At 37.3% G+C, this 23244-nt stretch overlaps 2 protein-coding genes across 2 annotated transcripts in view; one reads left to right on the top strand and one right to left on the bottom strand.

The window, feature by feature from the left end:
• Positions 1–1757: 1757 nt before the first annotated feature.
• On the top strand, positions 1758–19242 carry LOC137973512 (tetratricopeptide repeat protein 39B-like). Its single transcript, XM_068820340.1, has 19 exons — positions 1758–1868; positions 2468–2543; positions 2653–2708; positions 3333–3409; positions 4071–4138; positions 6097–6161; positions 6732–6837; positions 8088–8153; positions 9888–9996; positions 11048–11115; positions 12051–12110; positions 12207–12298; positions 12959–13028; positions 15182–15291; positions 15750–15867; positions 15996–16107; positions 17002–17119; positions 18024–18140; positions 18631–19242. Exons 1-19 carry the CDS (start codon positions 1780–1782, stop codon positions 18914–18916), a joined length of 1863 nt encoding a protein of 620 aa, XP_068676441.1. The 5' UTR covers positions 1758–1779; the 3' UTR covers positions 18917–19242.
• The window catches only part of LOC137973513 (UDP-N-acetylglucosamine transporter-like), a 7855-nt gene continuing 3832 nt past the window's right edge, over positions 19222–23244 (bottom strand). The window contains exons 4-7 of the mRNA XM_068820341.1: positions 22773–22947; positions 21913–22031; positions 21283–21416; positions 19222–20091 (exon numbers count right to left, since the gene is read on the bottom strand). Coding sequence (XP_068676442.1) covers positions 19992–20091; positions 21283–21416; positions 21913–22031; positions 22773–22947 — 528 coding nt within the window. The 3' untranslated portion in view covers positions 19222–19991. The remainder of the gene's footprint in view (positions 20092–21282; positions 21417–21912; positions 22032–22772; positions 22948–23244) is intronic.

Below are 23244 nucleotides of genomic sequence, written 5' to 3'. Positions count from 1 at the left end.
CACACACTATTCGAGAAGAGTCGGGGATGAAGTTCCGGTGTTGTGGCTGTCATCTGTGAGTGTATGGGTGGGTGGGTGGGTAATAGCCTGTCCACACAGCTGAATAGCTGCCAAAACGTACTTCAACCTGCTCAAACAAATAAATAACAAACAAAACAAACAGGGGTTTTAGGCTGTGCTTATCTTACCCATGGCAGACCTTGGACGTGAAAGTGTGTGTATAAATGTACTTCAGTGTTGTCTGCAGCTCGCTGAAGCAGTGAACGGCTCTGTGCATGCACTTGTTTTGTCATTATAGCTCAGACCTCCTTTTTGCTTCCGTCAAGTTGCCTGAGAAAATGGCAAGGGTGACATTTTCTCTGAACTTTCACAATCAATCGTTTTGGAAGCTAAATAGGCCTGCCAGCGCGTGCATGAATTGCACTGATGATTTTTCCAGTTCAGGAATTTGGGTTGCCTATTTTCTTAAACAAAGCCAAGCGCTTCACTTGTTTGCTCACTCGAGCCATTTAGCATTAAATGTTGCAAATCTTGCATCACAATTAATGGTCAACGCCAAAATGAGGCATCAAAATTAAGTCAGGGTTTTTAATAAGAGCTGGCGGCCCTTGAAATTCACCTTCTATTGTGTGTAAACTCGCTGCCTACTTTTCCTTGGAAGTTATCCCAAATTTTACAAATAGCATGAGAAGCATTTGCACAGAACATGAACCTTGGATCTGGAAAGTTTTGCTCATGAAAGACAAAAGAGACGCCTGAATTCTAAGTACTTTTTTGGCGGCTATAATTTTCTGTTTCCCTGTCTATGTCAAAGATCAAGCACACACGTTTTTGAGGGAGTGGTCCAGCAGTCCGGTACTTAGTGTAAGCGGTCTGATTTGCTAACTACATTTGAAGCTTGACAAGACGACATTCACAAAAGGTCTTATTGATCACGACAGATAAAATACATTGCACACAGCTGTACATAATGCAAAGGAGCATTAAATCAACCGAATTTCAAAAAAAATTAGAGTATTCATGTGCTCTCTCTCTCTTCAAAGTTTTCCCGGAAAGGATGCCCCTGGATGGACACCCCTACAAGCTTGTGCCTTCGGCCCTCGGAAAGCACACCTTTGGTGTTCGTTGTACATTCTCTGCCTTCTCCTCAGGTTTTGCCGTCTACTAAAATTCTTATTGAAAACCCTGAAATTCCATCATCATTGGGCCAGTTGGCTGCGACCCATTTATATGAGCATTTCACATCTACTCTTATAAATGGCCCAGTTCGCGTCTTATGTAGTCTGCTGCTTATGCAAGCCACAGATTATTTTTCTCATATAAACAACACTATTGTCGCTATGGAGAGCGCATTGCTGAACGTACACAGCATCTGCGAATAGGAGACTTTAACTGATAATTCTCAGTTGTAATTACCAATATGTTTTGTTAGTAAAATTACATAGGTGATTATTGAAAATTCTCTGTGCTGATTGGTCACACCTGAGGTGATTATTACACGATAATCGCCTAAGCAGTTTTTCAAAGTGATTCTCGAGCCATTTTGTCAAGGTGAAATATAAAGAAATTTTTTTAAAGAAAATGCATATTTTCAAATAATCACCTACAGTGTATGTTAAATTATAAAACAATAATAATCACCTCAGGCTTGGTGAATATTGGCGAATAAAACCTTGACTTGTCTCAGTTTTTATTCACTGATGTTCACCTTGTCTTTAGCAAATAATTGTTAATATTATACTACTGTAATTTTCCAGCAAGGTTCAAAGTGCTCTTCCCATGGCTGAAGCCATTGCAATGGTCAATAGAACTTCAGAACTTTGCTTCTCAAACAACTTTCATCAAGCAAAGGAGGAGCTCGAACCTTGGTGAGGACCAAGAATAATATTGTTCATCTTTCTTGTGTTTGGAAAAGTATCGATAGTGACCTACCCATCATCCTCACACTTCATGGAAGGAAAGAGAAATTCCAAGGGGAAGTAGAGGTTCTGCTTAGTTGTAAGATGCAATTACTTGAGGGGTGGAGTGGGAGTTCAAAGCCTTGTGTATAAATTCTTGTTGGAAAGAGGTGTATACAGTAGATACATGTGTTGCGGAAAATCTGAAGGAGACGTGTTGAAAGTAAAAAGCAGCAGACTGGAATAATTGTACATGTATCGATCATTAGCAACCACAAGTTTCCTCCAATAATTAAATTACAGTGACAGTGATTATAAGCAAGCAAACCAACTTGTAAGCCACAGTATTAGGCCATCATCCAGGGAGATTATCCCTTGACTTGAAGAATCAATTTTCCATAATGTGGCTTCAGCAGGCAATCACAAGCTTCCTTCATTAGAAGGCAAGCCAGTTTTTTTTTTCAGGCACAGTATTGGCAGCAGAGCACAGCTTTAAGTAAGGCCAGTAAGAATAAATAACCTGGGAGCTCCTCTTTAGGCTTGGCTAAATCTATATATTACTTTTTCAGGGTTCAGCACAGCATGTACCATGCACTTGCATACAGTGGTATTATGTGCATTCAAGCTCTCCTGAAATTTGAACAAGTACAGTTTGATAAAATGACATCTTTTCTCTTTTTCAATTAAATAATTTAAAAATATTAAGGACTAAAAGAGATCTAATTGCCTTTGATGGTTTTCTATATCATTTCAGCAAGCAATACAGAAGGCTGCCAAGAGCATCAAGCATGCATTGAATGTTTGTGAAAGGTTTGAATTGTATAATAAATTATTATTTATTCCTTTGATCGTGAGCGGGCGGTATCCTGAGAATCCTGCAATGTGATTGGTTCCGGGAGCGGGCAGTATTTTCCTATCTCCTGACCACGGTCATGGTAACCAACTACGCTAAGCGCAGAGTGAAGTTGCGAATTGAAAGAGCAAAGAATCAATTTGTTTTAATTTTTTTGCAATAGAGCTGTGTTATTGTACAACTTTCTCATAAAAAAAACAATGGATTCTGACGAAAGCTATCACAGTGAAAGCGAATTTTATTACCCAAACGAAGAGGATAAAGAGAACAACGCCAGTTTTTCTTCATAGTTTCTCCTACCTTCTATAAATATAATTCACCGGCCTTGGTCGGTCCGTATTGGGAAAAACTGTGCCCTCTGTCTCGAGTACGGCCATCGGCTGCCTCGGGCACAGTTTCTCCCAATACGGACCTCCCGGCCAGTGAATAACATATATTTATTATGTTAATGACAATAAACAACATAAAGGGCATCTGATCATGTTGATCAATGACAATCGTGCAGTTTTGCAATGTTTTCTGTGGCTTACTCATTTTAGGAAGGAAAAGACCCAATTTTTTTTGCCTTTGATATTTTCCAGACACAGAAAAAGGCCAAAGTGGTCGGAGACAATTTCAAGTTGGATTTGGAATCCTTCTTATGAGAATTTCACTGAAGGTCATTTAATATAATAATCATTTAATGTAATAATATTCTTTTATCACAAGTGTACTTTCAGAAAAGAAGTGTGAACAAATTAAGTGTTTAATGTAATTTATCCAGCGTCATATTCATGGGGCCACAGAGCCCCTCTCTCCCCCCCCCCCCCCCCCATGCAAGATTACTTACATGTAAAATGGACATGATATGGATAGAAATGTGAATCTTCAGTAAATTGTTACAAGTTTAACTGTTGGACAGTCAAGTGTTCACAAGCAGTTGTTCAGGAGTATGTCTCAGCAATATATTTAACAACTACAATAACTAAAAGTACAGTACTGCTGTGCACTACAAAACAACTACAGACACAAAAAATCAGTGCAAGATTCAGCAAAACAATTCATTCAAGAAAAAATCAGATTTTAAGGAGATTAAAACTGAAACTGTGTATAGTAAAGAACAGACAAGGTCAGCAATTAAATTTGAAAGATGGTACCACTTCTATATTATTTTAGTATTAAACTTGTCAGACTAGTGCTTTTTAACCCATTGGGACTTAATAGATTTTACTCTGTCTAAGGGCAGACAATTTTACTCATCAATGGAGGCAGTCCAGGGCGGTTCAGGTTTAGCATCCACTAAAAAAAGTGGATAATGATATGATAAATTGAATTTTCAGACGAAAAGCATGCAGAGCTCTGTTACACAGAAAGTCTTCTCCTTGATTCTCTTGTCACCTTCATTCAGGTCAGTGTTATTAGTTTGTCAATTAGTCATAACAATTAATTTTTAAGTAGTCAATCTATCAGCCGTTCAACAGTTCAGTTGGTCTGCTAGTCAGCCAGACAATCACTATCCACTCAACCAGTGAGTCAGCTGACCAGCCTGCCAGCTGATCAATCAGTAAGCCATTCAGCAAGTCAGTCAGTAAACCAGCTAGTCAGTCAGCCATTTGGTCAGTCGTTAAGTTAGTCAGCCAGTAATCAACTAGTCAGTCAGTTGGCTGGTCGGTGAGTCCGTAAGTCAGTCTGTCAGAGCTATTCCACCAGGCAACAAGCCAGTTAGCCAACCAGTTAGTCACTACATCAGCAACCAAGTCAGCCATCCAGCTAACCTGCCAGTCAGCCAGTGAGCCAGTAAACCAGTACGTCAGTCATCCATCCATCCAGCCATCCACTCAATGAGGCAGCTGGCAAGCCATTCAGTTAGTTGGTCAGTGAATAAGCCAGTCATCCAGTCAATTAACCACCCAGCTAGTCAGTCAGCAAGTCATACTGCCAACCAGGCGGTCATTCAGTCAGTCAGCCACAATTGTAGATAAAAGGGTCAAGACTTTTCCCATCTTTCAAACATTTTGGATCAAACTTAAGAAGATGGCCACCAATGCCTTATCCCCTACCCCACTCAACCACTACATTGTTCATGAAGACACTCAAATAAACCAGCTGTACTTCAACATTGTGTTTTATGGGGTCAGCTAGCTAACCATTCAGCTAGCCAGTCAGCAAATTAGCCATTCATCCAGTCAGGGAGCCAACAGGTCAGTCACTCAACAAGTTAAACAGCTGAGCTAGTCAATTAGTCAGTCAGCCAGTCTGTGCGTTCATAAGCCAGTACATGTAAGTCAGTTTGTTAGCTGGAACCAGTGAGTGGGAATGCCAGTTTGTTAGTCAGTGAAGCAGTTGGTCAGTTGTTAACCAGCTAGTAGGGCAGCCAAGTAGGGGTTGTCCTAAAAGCCGAAATCCGGAATCCGGAATCACAGGTCATTCATAAAAGCTAACCTTAGGCCTAAGTAGGCCTAAACAAATGTTTTTAGGCCTAAGGTTAGCTTTTATGAATGTTTAGGATAGTTTTTACTCTCTGTATTCATAAAACAATGACCTGTGATTCCGGATTCCGGATTCCGGCTTTTAGGACAACCCACCAAGTAGTGGTCAGTGGGCCGCTGATTCAGAGTAGTCAATATGAGATGGCTTGGACTTCAGGATTCAGTAAATAGTAAAGTAGTAATCTGAAGCTATTAAAATAGAATAACATTAATCACATGAGGTTAAATGGAACTGTAACAAATCACCAATAGGGCCATGTCACACAAAATAATGTAATTGCATGACACCCAAAATGCCCAAAAAGTAGAATAAAACATTTCAATTTAACTACTAAACACTGTTGAAGCACATGAAATAAATACAGCAAAAGGAAAGAAAAGCATGGATGGACTCAATTTGACAATTTTTTTTTTTAAACGGATTGCATTTGGGTATAATCTTGAAAAGAATCAGCCTGAGGTTTTTCAAGTTCACCTTTCTTTTGTTTTCAACCTTCCATGCTGGCATTTGTGGTATTAACAAGGTTCTTGGCTTTTTAATTTTGTTAAGTTGCATTTTGAATTAGTTGTTTTTAGTGAATGCTTGAAATGTTGAGCAATTCCGAGTCAGAAATGTTTATTACGCAAAGCAGTTTTAGTGGCAGTACTGCAACTGAGCTTTTGGAAAACAAATTTGAATTTATATTTGCGGGTTCACAACATGAGCAAGCAAGTTCATTAACCCCTTTCTTCCCTTTAAACAATCAAAGCTGCACCCAGCCTTTCAGACAGTTGATTTGGGGGTTACGTAAGATATTCCTCCCAAAAAGAACAAAGGAATCGAAGCTCATGTAAAAATTAAGTTGTATTGATGCATGTTCCTAAATATTTCTTTCAGGATGAAAATATCCTCAGTTTTGTTTGGGGAGCTTTCAAAATTCGGAGGAGCTACCAGAATTACAAGTAATAATTTAAAAGTTACCCAATATTACATGTATTTTGATAGAACAGTACAGTAAACACCCGCATATAAGAAGCTAGACTTTTCCAAGTTAGTCTGAAAAGGTTCTTATAAAAATGGTATTTACAGTAATTTTAGGCTATCTAGGCTCTTAAATTGGTTCTTATTTCCACAAAAGATATGTACTCTATGGTATGGTATAACTGATTTCCTCTGATGAGGATGCTGGCACCTTTGTATTTCATAAGGGCAATTATTTCGTTACAGACACCTGAACTTTCAAGGTCATTTTCTAAAATAAGAACCTCAGTCTGTTTAATTTTTTAGGCTAACCTGGCTCTTAGGGGGGGTCTAAAATGAATTTTTTTTTAGTGTTACAGGTTCTTAAATTCTAGGTTTTTATACGTGGGTGTTGACTGTTACAAAACACTTTATGCTTGATTGTCATTAGTGACTTTTCCCATTTATAGGAGATATGAAGTCACAGAAACTTCTTGCAAAGTAGTCTTGTTAGTCATGAGAAAGTGAAGGCAGTGAAATGTATATTAATATTCTTTTGCTGTCATGCACAGAACTTGCCTTGAAATGGTTGTAAGCCAACATTGCTCTTCTCGTCGAGCTGTGGAAATGACAGACTTGGAGGCAGGGATTCACTTTGGCATTGGAGGATTTAATTTGGTGAGTAACACTTGCATGCCACAAGGTGGGATTCATTCATTATGGGAGGAGCACTTTGAAATTCTTCCTAGCACTAACAATTCCTTGCCATGCCTTTTCCGAGCATTGTTCATATTCACAACGTACTTGCACAAAATTGTAGAAAAAGGGCAGATACAGAAAAAAAGAGCAAATCCTCAATGAAGCAACAATGCAAGGTTAGGAAGTTATCAGCTTTTTAACTGCTGCTCTTGGTTTTTCAACTTTGCAGTATAAGAATATCAAGGAAGCAATCCATCACCATGGGCGGCCTGATAGACCATTTTACAGGGTTGGGGGGTGCAGGGATGGCGCAGTGGTGACAGCACTCGCCTCCGACCAATGTGGCCTGGGTTTGATTCCCAGACTCGGCATCATATGTGGGTTGAGTTTGTTGGCTCTCTTCTCTGCACCGAGAGGTTTTCTCCTGGTACTCCAGTTTCCCCTCTCCTCAAAAACCAACATTTGACTTGACTTCTGTTAATTGTTAATTTCAGTTTACAGTGTTCGCAAGTAGTGCTCCAGCGCTAGAACGACTAGACAAATAAAGTTCCTTTCCTTTCCTTTTTTGGAGTTGACCATGTCTTGATAAACCTCACTGCTTTTCATATGTAAATAGAAACTCGTTAGTATTACAGCTATGAGGGTTGTATCAAAGCAAGGTCAACTCCAATCTTACTTTGGAGCACAGAATAATTGTAAAATGGTCTACTCAGCACTTTCAGTCAGTATCTCCAATATAGTGAATGAAGGGGTAGTTTCTAAAGAAACTGTGATGCTGCGTCGGTGGGGAAGGAGTATACAAAAATTTGGTTTTATCAACGGAGTTGATAATGTAAATTGGCCACCGTACAGAGATTCTAAAAGCTGATGTTTCGAGCGTTAGCCCTTCGTCAGAGCGAAGGGCTAACGAAGGGCTAACGCTCGAAACGTCAGCTTTTAGAATCTCTGTACGGTGGCCAATTTACATTATCAACTCCGTTGATAAAACCAAATTCTCCAATATAGTGTTTGCTAGAATACACTATTTGAACATCCTGACCTACAAGAATGTATTCTTTGCCTTTCCTAAAAAAAAATCCTAAAACGTTTGACAGCAGTTTCATTTAAAAGAATGTGAAAGTGAAAACAGAAAAATTTTGCACAGTTTATAGAGTTCACCTTTGTAATTAAGGATTTTCATAAAAAAAGAGGTTTCCCCCAAATTATGGATGCATTGTTCTTTTTGACAGGTCTTGTCTCTACTTCCACCTATTATCATCAAGTTGTTAGAGTGGGTTGGATTTTCTGGAGATAGGGTTTGTACAACTTATTTAACTTACATTTAAGAAGTCCCTACGATGCTTCTTTTTTCCCATTTTTTGAACTTTTCGTTTAAATATCTATAGTGTCTGGAGTGTAGTATTCAAAAAATTTTCCATCATAGTGTATCCACGTGGCTTTGATTTTTGGCCGAGCCAGTTGGATCCTGGTAACTAATGGTGTCAAAGTAGTCAAGGATGTAGTAATTCCATGCTGAATCGTCAGAACATTCACAGCATCTGAAGGGTAGCTATCGTCTGACAATTCTTTTACAGTGCGATGCGCCTTACCGTGACCACCTAACAAAGTTTTTAACAAATTGTCTGCTAATCAGGATGTGTGAATTTGACTGACAGTCACGCCTCCTTGCAAAGTTTGCACAGTACCAAGTTGAACACCATTGCATAGGTTGTTAAGTTGACACATTTACACGTCATTGTTAAATGTGAAAGCTTGTTAAGTTGTCATGGCAAGGCGCTTTGCACTTTAAAACAAAAATCTCTAGATTTTCAAAAAGACTTCTATTCTTAGACTTTTGCACAGAGCTGTGAACAAATTACAATTGCACTTCTCTGAGGGCCCAACCAGCTTGGCCAGGTTAGGTTAGGGTTGCAGGTCACAGTTTCACTATAGCTCAAACAACCCAAAACTTTACTTATGCTAACATTAGGTTTAAATAATAAAATGTTTTAAGCCTAAGGTTTAATAGCATTTTTGTAAAGGCTTGAGTTGTTTCATTTATTGTAATAATTTTGTACTTCAACCTGCACTCTCCGATTAACCCATTCATGCACTCCTAGGAGTCAGACTTGAACGATTTTACTCTTTGTAATGCCAGACGATTTTAGTCATCAATTGGAGCTGTCCAGTGCAGTTCTATGTGTCATTGGGTTAACATCCAGGGGGTCTAAAACACAGGTCACATTTCACAGGTCACTCATTGCAGGTCATTGTTAAATTACGTTTTGGAAAGTAACCAACCGGTTAACATCCATTCAAGAACTTTATGTAAATGTCCCCATTTAACCCACTGACTCCTGGCGTGGGACTTGAACAATTTTACTCTATGATCTAATGCCAGACAATTTTACTTGTCAGTAGGGGTGTTCCAGGGAGGTTCAGATGTCAATGGGTTTAACCCTTTCAGCCCCGTGGGGTTCCCCATTGACGAGTAAAATCGTCTGGCGTTAGACAGAGTAAAATCTTCTGGCATTAGACAGAGTAAAATCTTTAAGTGGCACTATTGGGAGTTAAAGGGTTAAGACAGATTCTATCAAAACTAAGATTATAATTCCTTTTGACAATGACAAAGTGGTTATTTTACTCAAACCAGCTACCAAACTTTAAATGTTATTGAAACCCCTGAATGGGCAAGCTAGTAAAAAAAATTGTGTTTTTGTTTATCTCCCTGCTTAATATTAATTTGTGATGCCATAATAAATATACTGTGGTATCATTCTTTCAATCATCTTATTGAGAGATAAAGGCTATTGGGATTCCATTGTCCAAGATTGCGACAGGTAGAGAGCTTTTACTGTGAAAATCTGTCATATTAATTAAAATTGCCACAAGAATAAGGCAAATAGTCCTGTTTCTTTCAGATGTTATGTACTGTCTTTGTGTCTGCATTGCACTTCACAGACATAAGATAGTGTTATTCAGAGTTGCTTAAGAATAACACTTACGCGTAACTATTGTCCTGTGAGTTTTAAGCAAATCTTTCTTAATAGGTTTTAGGACTCAGTCACTTGCGAAAGGGCAGCAGATGTCAAAGCCTAAGGTCCCCATTGTGCTCATTGCTTCTACTTGGTTATCACACTTGGATCATTCAGTACCTTGGTGAGTGCAAGGTGGTGTGCCTGTTTTACCATAGCAGTCAAGTATATGGGACAACTTTATCACACTTTCTTTGATTGTTGGAACAAAGCAAGTGATTATTATTATTATTATTATTATTATTATTATTATTACTATTATTATTATAGTAAAATTAGAGTACCCTTTTATTTAAAGCTGTTTTGGATAACTACTTTGTATTACACTGTACAGTCATTGATTTGCTTGTCTTTGAACGGATCTACCAGTAATCTGATTTTATTTAAAGTACAGTCTTCCTCAGACTCTGAAAGTGGTGCATTAACCTACAGAGCAATGTATTGTAAACTAAAAACAGAATGCGGCCCAATCTAATACTAATATTATTTGAACCTGCATAAGTACAGAACTTACCCCTCTTTTTGGAAATAGGTAGTACTATTTCTGACGCAAAATTGATAAAGGGGTTAACTGTGGTGGTGTGTCGGTGGGGAAATGAAACACAGAAATGGGTTTCTCAGTTGAGTTGATCTGGGAAATTGACCACTGTAGAGAAATTTGAATGCTGTCCTTAAGTTGAGCATTAGCCATTTTGCTCTGACAAAGGGGCTAACGCTTGAAACGTCAGCTTCAAATTTCTCTACGGTGGTCAGTTTACCATGTCAACCCAGTTGAGAAACTCTTTTCACGATTTCTGTCTGACTTGAGGGGAAACTTGTGTTGGATATCAAAATTGGGCATGCATTTTGAATAATTACTTGGATTCCTGGACATAATTAAGTGAGCATGTTGGCTATTCACTAATTAAAAGAAGAGGAAAATTTTTGTTCATTCTGTTTCTCGTTTGAGATGTTTATTACCTCAGGTGTTAATGTATATGTTGTAATTAAAATTTTTCGTTGGGTAAAAAATATTTCAGATTAGTTGGTTGGTTTCTTTCCTTTGTCTTATAGGCATTGTCATAATCTGAAACAAAGGGAAGTAAAAAGCAAACTAGTTTGAAAAATTTTTAAACGAGGAAAAAAAATTTAACTACAACATACCGGTAATTATATAAAACATTACTATTTCTTAGGAAATGGTGATGGTGATGTGGATTCATCAGAGGAAATTCTTCAGCCACTGCTCACCACATTTCCAAAGGTGTGTAACTATACGAGTCACTTGCAGTTAGCATAAAATTGTTATTATCAGAACAACATTAATGCCGTAAATCCTACACTCCTGAATCTCAGCACGTTCATCGCATCAACTTCAAAATTTCAACCATTCCCTTTTTTTACCAATCCCATAATACAGTTCATTTTGGGTTTTATTTGCATTAAAACAATGGATATCCAGTTCAGTGAAGCATGATACAGTCCCAAGAGTAATTAACTTGTATTGCTTTTATGTAAAGACCCCCCCTACCCCCCAAAAGGTATTGCATTATGGGATTGTGAAAATAGTCAATTAACAGGTCTTTAAACCACAATACTATTACTGCTTATCCAAAAAAATCATTTCCTTGATTGTTAACACTCAGTTCAGTCATATAATAATAAAAATAAGTTATTGCTCTCTCACACACAACTGGGCACCAAGCCAAGCCAACCATGCAACCTGACCTTTATCCACTTTTATCCTATGGTGTTGTTTTCTCCTAAACCTCTCGCCCTCCCCTCACACTCCCCTGATCCAAACCAAAACCAAGCTCCCCCTTCCCACTTTCAAACATACTCCACAGCCCCTGAACCAAATTGTAACAATTACATTATATAACACACCTTATAGAAAATCATGAACATTTTCACACACTGAATAGAATTGATAAACATAGCATAAAAAGCTATGAAGCTGCACTAAAAAGACTTGCAAAGGTTGGGTGCGAATGGGCAGGTCAGGCAATGGCCTATGGCAGAAAACAAACTGACCCACCAACAAACCATGTGACCTGAAGATGCCCCACACTCTGGACCCCATTCTCCCAGCTGTGTGTGAGAAAAACATTTGCTGGGTTCCTCGGCCAGCAGGAAAAAAATTCAATGAGTTTGAAGTAAATTTAATTTTGAGGACAGTTTTAACTTTTATCTTCACAGGGAGCTCTATTTCTATTTTTTGATGGGCGCATAAAGCATTCACGTGGAAGACTTGATGAGGTACCAATTTATTTGAAACAATATTATATTCAGGTTTCTGTCAGTGATTTATAATTCATCTTTACATAAATGTTCATAATGTTTTGCTTCCTGCAGGCAATCAGTAGATACAAGCATTCCCTCACAGTTCAGTCAGATATAAAACAGTTTCATCACTTCTTCTACTGGGAGCTCATGTGGTGCTATGCGTAAGCATTATCAACAATTTTCATGTAGATGCATGTGATGTTAGTTACTTAACTTGTAAATGTAACTTTTGTTTAAACAAAGCAAATTTGTTTAAAATGCTTTTAAGTGATGCTAAGCTTCCAGTTCTCTAATTTAAACATGTCAAATAAATTCCAAGTTTCTGTGAGTTTGTTGAGTTGATCTGTTCAGATCACAGGTATTGTAAAACTTTAGAAAGAACAAAAGTGACTCAGAGGTGTGCAAAGCCAAGTGTTTGACTGATTCTTACAAAAACAAAGTACAGAATGATTACATTAGAGCAAGTGAGTATCGTAAACCAAAACCAAAGTAATTACTTTGGCCAATGAAAAAGGACAGAGACAATCCAGTAAAGCAATCAAAACTTGAAGTAATTACACGTAGCCGACACAAAGTACGGGAAAATGTGCACGCGCGAGCCACAATTGGTTTTGGTTTCACTTCTGATTGGTTGAAAAAGTGGTGCGAAAACTTTGAACCAATCACTGAGTGAAGTAATCATAAACCAAAGCAATTTGCTAATTACTTTCGACATTCAATTGAAAATCTCGCCTGTGATAGATCAATCAAAATATGAGAATTATTCAGCCAATGATCCAGAGTATAAAGTTTCAGGCTCTATTATTGCATTTCATCAACAGATACAAAGGAGACTGGGTACAAGCCTATCGCTATGCTGGCACCTTATTCAGGGAGAGTTTATGGTCAAGGGTGAGTGGGGATTTTAAATCTTGCCAGAGTATTAGAACCCAATGACACCTCAAGCACCCTAGGACAACCCCAGTTGACAAGTAAAATCGTCTGGCATAAGACAGAGTAAACTCTGTTATAGGATGTCTCACTCCCAGGGATCATTTGATTAAACTTGAATTATTGAAAACTAGACACTCATTGAGCGTAAACTGGGTTGCTGGTTGTACATGTTATACAAAAACAGAGGGCACTGAGTTGGGTGGTTTTGAAGGCACTGAAACTGGATTTTCCCAGGAGAAATACTGAAAATAAAAAAATTCAAAAAAAATGGAAAAAGGTGCGGTGGCCTCATGGTTAGTGCACTCAACTCCGGATTGAGTGGTATGGGTTCGGGTTCGGACCCTGGCCGGGGCCTGACACTTAACTCTCATGGTACCTCTCTCCACCCATGTGTATGAATGAATACTGGCGAATTTAATGCTGGGGGCAGCCCTGCGTTGGACTTGCATCCCATCCAGGGGGAAGTAGAAATACTCCTAGTCGCTTCATGCTACAGAAACCAGGATAAGCTCTGGCCTAATGGGCCACTTGGCTCATAAGCAGACTTTACCTTTTACTGAAAACTAGACACTCTGTGAGCGTAAACCGGGTTGCCTGTGGTACATGTTATACAATAACAGAGAGCAGTGAGTTGGGTGGTTTTGAAGGCATTGAAACTGGATTTTGCCAGGAGTAATACTGAAAATAAAAATAAAACAAAAAAAGCCTAGGAATCCAATAGGACTCCTGGTAATTATTCCTGCAATGGAAGAAGCAGGGTAGGGGATCGAGCCGATCCAATCAGTGGCCAATCAAAACAGAGTTTGTAATTGAAATCTAAACATAGATCTATGAGATGCAAAAACAAACTAGCGAACACATGAACCTGAATTATCGCAAATCATTATGCTGACAAACACAAAAGCGAAGGAAATGGTTCATAAATATGAAGTTTTTTACTATCTGAATGATTTTAGGTTAGCTTAAAGTGATATAATTGTTGAAAAATATCAATTGAGTAATGTAAACAGTGTTCGCAGTAGTAAGTCATGGCAACAATTGGGTTAACCAATAACCAGTTAACGAAATATTGTTAGCTTCCCAAATAAATTTCATTTTACACTAGGACTAAACAAAATGTTTCTGACGTGTAAAACTATGTCTATCTATTAATCATTTGCAAGACAGAACACTTGAAATACAAAATGGCTAAAAATTCCCGTCATCTTTATGAAAACTGCTCGCGTATCAAATTTCAACCCAGGTATGCAAATTAGTTTAGCTTGAATATTACACAACACGATGAATCACCAAAGGCTGACAAATCACACAAAAACTTTTTCCAGCAAAAAAATTAATTGAAACAAACAACATACTTGCTATTAGAGGTAAAAAACCCTTCTTATTAATTTCATTGTGTGTGTGCAAACAAGAAACACAATCCGTGTCAAAACCACATGCAATAAAATAAATTTCCCACCAGTGTTGCAGATCAAACCCTTTACTGAAGCACCATTTCCTTCAATAACAAGGCAAAAAATTGACAGCAAGCTTTCTTTCAAATTATTCTTCCCTTACAAGAATTAGTTGAATTTTACCTGAAGACGGTGCATACTGGGAGAGTAGAAAACACTGACCCCCAGTCCATGGACTACCCAAATGGACTACCCCAAAAATACTACTTCAAGTGAGTACTATTGGTCGTACAGTGCACACCAGAAACAAGCGTCCCAAAAATGCTTGTGAAAGGAGCATACGAAAATTGCACACACACATCTGCGTTTATAACATGCGCATCAAAAACTGGCTTTCATCAAAGGTAATTGGTATGTATGAGTTGACCCACTGTTCATGTGTTATTGTTAGTTTCGGCGCAAGAACATAGCTATGTCAACAGTGAAGTGTTTGACAAAATTTCAAGTAATGCACGTTTCCAAGTGAAATTGTAGTCAATAACTCACTCAATTCTGCTTATGTTTAATTTCCGACATTTGAAAGTTACTTTCACCTCTCACTGCATCAAAAAAATAATATAACAAGGGAAATATTTCAGACCGTATGTTTTAGTTCATAAGAATAATCCCATCAGTGTTTATTTTCATAACTTATAACTTGTAATATTTATTTTTTAGACTGTATACTTGCACCTTAAGGGTTCATTTAAAGTTATGGCCAGACTTGTAAACCAAATAGTGACAAGACAAGATGAAGAAGAGCAAGACAAGGAAGAATATCTGTTTAGGTCAGTGAACATGTTAAAGCAAACATTAAATTATTACAAACACCAGAAAGGTTAAAGAAACATGTAATCTATTTATTTCAGTTTGATTGCTATTTATTTCGTTTAAGTGAACTGAATTTAAAACCATATGACCTTACATCATTTACCTGCAACAGCCCACTAAATATATTTTAATCAAACTAGCTCACACGAAATTGCCTCCAATTTTATTCTCTCTCTATCCCATCTTTTTAAAGTTTAATTCTGGTCTGCAATCGCGGGTATACAGCACTTAAAAAGCCAACAGTTCATCAGCTTTTAACAGTCTTTACTTCACTGGCTCTTGGTCAACTTGAAATATTTTTAAAAGACCGACGTGAGCTACATGATTGTCTTCTTCACGCACCTGTACTTTGGAGGAAATGTTAGCTGGTTTTAAAGTTTAATTTGAATGTTTTCCTTATTTCTATTGTTAAAAGGCAGCTACCAGATTTCAAGCAACGTATTGGTGGTCAGAGCATTCCTTTTGAGGACTTTGCAATACACAAAGCAAAGAAGTACTTTCAACAAAATGGTCACTTGTTTCTTCCTGGATTGGTGATTACCTGTTTCTTTTCTTTGGTCCATATTTCTTGATTGTTTCTAGATTTAATATCATACTAGCGTAATTATTGGAATGACTAACAAACTAATGACCACCAAGTTTTGGCCGATTTTATCGACAGGAGCTTATTTATATTTGGAATGGTTTCAAAGTGCTTAATCACAGATCTGATTTAGTGGAACCTTTAATAGAGTTGGTGGAAATTTCTCTGCATAAACTGAAGCAGACTAAAGGTAAGTCCACTGTACAGTTTTACCTTGATATCCTTACTTCGGCATACAGTCATAACTTTTTTCTGTCATAATTTACTTGTATGCTTCAATTTAATTTTTTCTCTTTCATGCACTTGTTTAGCTATCCCGACCGACACTATTAGCACTGCTATTGTCTGAATGGGACTTGTTACAGTAATACTGTGTTTAACGATTGATTTTTCTTCCAAAAATGTTGACGTGCACATTTCTTTGAACAATAACCATTATTATTGCAGCATGTATCATGCTTGATGCATTTAGAGTTTACAAGGCTGAAGAGAAGCATGATTAACAGTTCTAAAATCTCAAGTGCTTTCCAAACCTTAACCCTTGTTTAAAAAATGTAAACACGGCAAATTTTGTGGCTGCTGTCTCACAGACATTGTCATCTTGTTGTTGGAGTCAGTGAGTGTCCCCATTTTTGTTGTTGTTGGAGTCAGTGAGTGTCCCCATTTTTGTTGCAATGTGACAGAGTGGTTAAATGTGTGTGCACCTGATCAAGTGGCATTCATCTACTCCTCTCTCGGTTCTACCCACATTGAAATATATATTAAATTTTACTATTTTCTGTAGCAATAGCCACACACAGTCATTGATTGCCCATTTTTTAAATGCAAGAATTACGGAGTATGCAAGGAACATGGTTTGCATGTTGCCAGTGTGTTCAAGATTATGGAGCATTCTCATGGCTCACTGAACTTGATGGATTGCATACATGTAGACTTGCTTGCCCCTATTAAAACTAATAACAATAAATAATGACCCTTTGGCTTGTAATGTAATTGTAGCAAAACATGCAAAATGTGTACTGTACATGTTTCTGCCTCTGCATGGTGCAAGATTTGTTATCATTCTTTGTGAACTGTTTTATAGCTGATAACAGAAATTATGTGGATGACTTGTGTTTGGGGAAACTGATCCTGGGAATGTGTTATCGTTGTTTGGACCAGAAAACAGAAGCCATGGAATGTCTGAAAAGCGCTTATAGTCAGTAAGTATATATCACTTACTAACCGAGTTTGAGGTCCATACTGTAAGTTACGGACCAAGTTTATAACTTGGCCCAGGCATGAAGCGTGCAGGCCATAAATCAATGGGAAAAAAACAAGGATCCGTAACTTACAGTACAGACCAAGAAAATGAGGGTAGTAATATATTTATGATATCTGAGGTTAATCTGACAAACGGGCAAGGAAACTAGTCGAAGTCAAGCAGAAGATTGCCATGTCAAAACTAAGTCTTCTCGGCTGTTTGAAATAGTTGCTTGCAAGTTTCAAACAGTTAACAAGTTTATGTAACAGAAACGACATGAAAAACTTGCTAGATGTTTTAATTGAAATTTTAAATTTAGCAGGCTGTACTGCAGGCCGTACTGTAGAATACAGTCCACTAAGTAAAATATTTTAGCCAATCACAGCTCATGTACTATCTGAGAGATACAGTATGTCCAGAAATGCCCCGAATTAAGTATCACAAAGTGTCCTCTTGCTCTTCAATTAGAGACCATTATTGATTATCTTTATCTTGGTATTACTTGAATGTATATACCTTATTCCAAAATGGCCGCATTTAAATATTCTTTTGTTTGTATTCAAATTAGCCCTTGATGTCTCATTCTTAAGCTTAAAATTCAAAAGAATATTTTATCTTGAACGAAGCAACAAGGGCCAATTTGTATCCGCATAAATCAGCAGCCATTTTGAAATAAGGTGTATAGATCATCTGTTGACTTGAAATCTGTGAGAAACAGGTCATGCAACAAAGTCTTATTTCACACAAACCCAGTCACAAGGACAGAGTGCTACATGTAATCATTTTATTTTGGAGGAATTGCCTTGATCGATTTTAACAGTATTTAGAGGCAAAAACAAAAGCAGTTTATTTCCTTTTTGCAGGTCAAAAGACATCAGCCATGATCTCTACCTGGCACCTTACACATGTGCAGAGATAGGCTTTCTTTACCTAGAACAGGGAGACTTTAACCAAGCAAAAGAATACTTGGAACGTGCAAGGTCTGATGGGTTTGAAAAGTTGTCCACAAAGTTAAACCAAGTCTTAAACATTAATAGGAATCTTGATATTAGAGAAGATGTCATACAACCAAGCAAGAAGAACAATAATATTCAAAGCCATGCTCCAAAGATTTAGACGTTTGTTAAGTATGAACCCGCTGAGATTTTGAAACACCAAGCCAGTAGTATTGGATGCAAGGTGACATAAATGTAGCAACAGATGAGGGCAGCAATCTCTGTAGCAGTAAGGTCACCATGGCAACTGCACCTGTCAACAGAGCACTGAACACCAAGGCGTGGAATCAGTACTCATCGAAAAAGAGGAAAGAGAGGCAAAAGAGCAAACTAACATCTTTGAAACCCCAACATGACAACTGCACCAACCCTGTCTTAACTACTCCTGAATTGCATGTTAATATTGGCCTCATTAGAAATGTTCTCATTGGCACTTAACCACACACAACACTTGTCTTTTCAATTTTTTTTACAGGAAACACCGTGATCACCTTTTGCAAAGTCTTTTGCACCTAAGAATCCATTCTGCTTTACAGAAAATTGAGGACAGTGACCATAAGGAGGTGCGGACAAACAAGCTTTTCCCCCTAAACCAACAACTTGCATTGAATGGAGACAGTTCGTTTTCAGGAAGTGAAGAGGATTTTTTTGATGCCGAAGAAGACTGTTCCAAATTGCTTCGCCACGATTCTAGCTCATCCTTTGATATTATAACTGATGATGAACTTGACTTTTTTATACAATATGAAGAAAATGCCTAATGGGTAAAGGAGCATGACTAACAAGAGATTTTTCCACATTCTGGCTCTGGAAAAATCGGGGCATGAGAACAAAAAATAATTAAGAACAAACTAGGGTAGGTGGGGATGGCTGATTTCAGTTGAAGTGGTAATAGCATGATTAGGGTTAACCTGTGATCAGGCGTACTTTTCTTAAGTAGGGAGGGAGGTCATGATCTCAGGTTAGATTAGGGTAACCAAAATGATTGACCCTATTCTGGAATAAGAATAAATTATGTGGAGCGGTGATTTAAAACAGTATGTCTGGGAGTTTGAAGCAACAAGGATTTTAGCAGGTGTTTGACAATTTAATGTGAATCTCCATAACTTCTATTCCATGTATTCCTATTCTGGAATACAGTCAATTGAATGTGACCCTAACGGTGTTACCAAATAAAGTAGACTGGTGTACCTGTATTTTTAAAATTTATTTTTAAATCCCTGAATCACGCTACATGGTTTAAAAAAAATTGTTACTATCTCTTTTGTTAAAATTCAACTATCCAGGAGCAATAATAATTCTTATTTTACTTTTATGAAACAAAACACCAAACCCTTATCCTCAATAGAAGATTTAAGCAAATATTACATGCTTTTTCTGGGTGTTCTTATGACCTAATGAATAACCATCTTTGCAAGTAATAAATTAACACAAATAAAAGTCTTATCCTGCTTTAAATACCTACTTTTTGTATAATAAATATTTAGCAGTATCATGGTTAGCCTATTGAAGGCATTCAGATAGAGCATTAGAGACTGTTGCATGATTGAAATACTGCACCTGTCAAATTTGCACAATCTGAATGCCAGCAGCAAGCAAATAATTATTGGTTCTCTTTTTTCCAGAGTACAGCGTAAAATAATAATAAGTTAAAAGGACCTGCCTTATAAATTATAAATGAAACCACCTGGCATTTGCCTAAACTTAGATGTACGGGATATACAATGTAATTCCTGTGCCAGACACTTGGGGTCTTTTAAGAACAAGTTTGTAATGCTAAAGTATGATGGAGTTACATGTATATTTCTTTTGATGCAGCGTTAACACTCATGGCTTTTACACAGGTTTTATATCTGCTATTGGTCCTTTTGGCCTTTCTGGTAAACCATAGAGAAATGTAGCTGCTAATACACCACATGTACCAAGAAAGAAGAAACTAAAATAAAGAATAAAAAAAGGAAAAAACAATGAAATACTGTATGGCACCACCATTTTCAGATCATAATTGAAACCTTGGGAAGGGGGAGTGGGTGGTGAATCCATAATTTATGCAAGAGTACAGTGCACCACATCAGTTATTAGTATAATTACATAGGTGATTGGGGTGGTGAATCCATTGTTTATGCAAGAGTACAGTGCACCACATCAGTTATTAGTATAATTACATAGGTGATTATGGTGGTGAATCCATAATTTATGCAAGAGTACAGTGCACCACATCAGTTATTAGTATAATTACATAGGTGATTATGGTGGTGAATCCATAATTTATGCAAGAGTACAGTGCACCACATCAGTTATTAGTATAATTACATAGGTGATTATGGTGGTGAATCCATAATTTATGCAAGAGTACAGTGCACCACATCAGTTATTAGTATAATTACATAGGTGATTGGGGTGGTGAATCCATAATTTATGCAAGAGTACAGTGCACCACATCAGTTATTAGTATAATTACATAGGTGATTGGTTGCACTTGAGGTGATTATTACGAAAAATAATGAGGTGACAGACTAAGAAATTAAATTGTTTTAAAGAAAATGCATATTTTTCAAATGACCTACAGCTGTATGTACGTAGAACTTATACTAAAACAATAATTCACCTGAGGCTCAGTGAATATCGGTGAATAAAAACCTTGACTTTGCCTTAGTTTTTATTCCCCGAAATTCATGTCACCTTTGGCGAATAATATTTATTGTTAATAATTGTTATCTATTGTGGAGTAGAGCTGCAATGACTCACTTTCGCATGATTCTCAGAGGAAATGTCTCAGTTGAAATACCGGTAAAGACCACACTTAGACAACCCATTGACTCCTGAACTGTCTAGCATTGGACGGTAAAATCCATTAAGCCTCACTCCTAGGAATCAATGGGTTAGAGGTTGTTACTCTAAGTTACAGCCTGTATTTCTATTTTTTTTTTGTGTTTCAGTTTTTTGGCCAGGGTGCAAAGCATGAGGGCCATAGATTAAAGTGGGAGAAAAAAGGATACTTAACAACTATTCACCAAAGTGAGGTGTCTAATGGTGGATATTTACTGAACCACAATAGCCACTGACACTGAGGTGAATCGTTGAAAACAGTGAGATAATATAGCACAAAAAGATGATTTCCACTTACCTTGTTGGCTGGAAATCATCGAGGAAGTAGAATGACACAAACGAGGAAACAACAATAGACACAGATGTTGCAAATCCCTTTAAGATGTTGTCAGCATATTTGACTACTGCAGCTACAACCAAGCCACCAAATGCCTGAAATAAAGATTATTTTAATTTTCTTAGAGGAGTGCTATAAAGATTTATCACCTCCCACAGAGAAAACCAATTTAAAAATGCAGGAGTCAATAGGTTAAAGACCATGAATGCCCAGCAGACTGGTGCATTGTCCCATTGGGTTTTCCTTTTAAATGTTCATTTTGTAAACCCATTGACCGTATTCATAACTGGCGGCTAAGTAATTATTCTTTTGTCTTTCTGCTAATCATCCTAACTAGCCTCGTAAACACGAGGAAAATTCAAAAGAATTTTTGTTCCAAATTGAGGCTAGTTAGGATGATTAGCACAAAGACAAAAGAATAATTTCTTGACTGCCATTTATGAATACGGTTTATGCACTACATTATTTGTCAACATCTATTACACAACAGTGCTTTTGGACCTTTGACATAAGTCCCTGAGTTAAAAATGTGCAGTGATTATTGTTGCTATCATTATTATTGTCATCACTACTAATATCGTTTTTTTTTACCTGGAGTGAAATAACTATCCATGTTATTTTGTTATAACCTTGAAGGAATCCTCCACTAGAAACTTGACTTCCATCATTTATCATAACAGCCATCATGCCAAATATGACACCAAAAGATCCTGTATCATCAATAAATGACTTGGTGATTGTGTATAAAATCAAGACACAGTGTGTGCAATTTAGGACTAAAATGATCCATCTACATGAAAACGATCCCAAACACAATATCATGTCAATTATTGTAAGTTTACCTTTTATTTGTGCACTCACCATCTAATCAAAAGCCAAGCCCTACATTTTGTCTCTGATTAAAATAGTCTACACTTTTAAATCTCACAATTTTGAGTGTAATTTGGAATAAATACACGTCAAGTAAATACTTTCAAAGATGAACGAACTCGTAGTCTTTGAAAACAATTATGAGTGCTCATTATATTTCCAAATGTGCTCAAAATCATGTGATTACTTATTAATCATATTCATGACAAAATTTTGAAATGACATGTGTAGCAATGCAAATTGAGGTGTGCAGTGTAATGCCATAAAAGAAACTGTTACAGTAAACTAACAGGACACAAAATTAGGAAAACTCATCAATGCAAAATAAGATTACATTATAGAAAGACTGTCAACAAACAAAAGTTCTATTGTTACATTAGGGTATAATAATAACGATTACTTTTTAATAGTTAATAATATTGGTGGGCATCAACATAAACATCCTCAACTCCAAGTCGAATTTGTTTGCCTGATGAATTTCTTTTGTAAAAACATACAGAACATGAAGGCCATTAATACGGCCCCAGCAGACAACTGGTTCATTTCCCAAACAAAAATTGATCATTGAAGGTTAAGCTCACCTAATTGGACATTCCTCATCCAAATACTTGCTTTTGTTCCTTTTAATATCTTTTCAAAGTAGACACCCGCAAATCCACTGGAACAACAAGCTGTCAGAACTGCTAACAAACCAACAACTTGTCCAGATACTGAAATTTCTTTTAAATTTGATGCTTTTCCATCATCTGCATGCCACTATTAAAAATAATATTAATTTATTAATTTTGTTACATACATGTAGGTTAGACATTGCCACTTTCAACAGAGGCTTGGTTATGTACTTCAACCATACGCCGTTTCCAACGGAAGAGCCAGCTTTCAGGCTAGCTAGACATAAACTAATAATAGTTGACACCACAGCTGCGCCCACTGTAAGGAGTTATTTTACAATTATTCCATGAGCGCGCGTTGGATATGAGATGATAGATAGCCAACGAGGTGCAAACGCCCCCAAAATATGGAAAACTAGACTACAATAAAAATAAAAAGGCC

The sequence above is a fragment of the Montipora foliosa genome, chromosome 10 (assembly GCF_036669935.1).
Source record: "Montipora foliosa isolate CH-2021 chromosome 10, ASM3666993v2, whole genome shotgun sequence".
In the NCBI taxonomy this organism is placed as follows: Eukaryota; Metazoa; Cnidaria; class Anthozoa; order Scleractinia; family Acroporidae; genus Montipora; species Montipora foliosa.
Note: the sequence above shows the minus strand (reverse complement) of the source record. Positions and strands in the feature narration are given on the sequence as shown.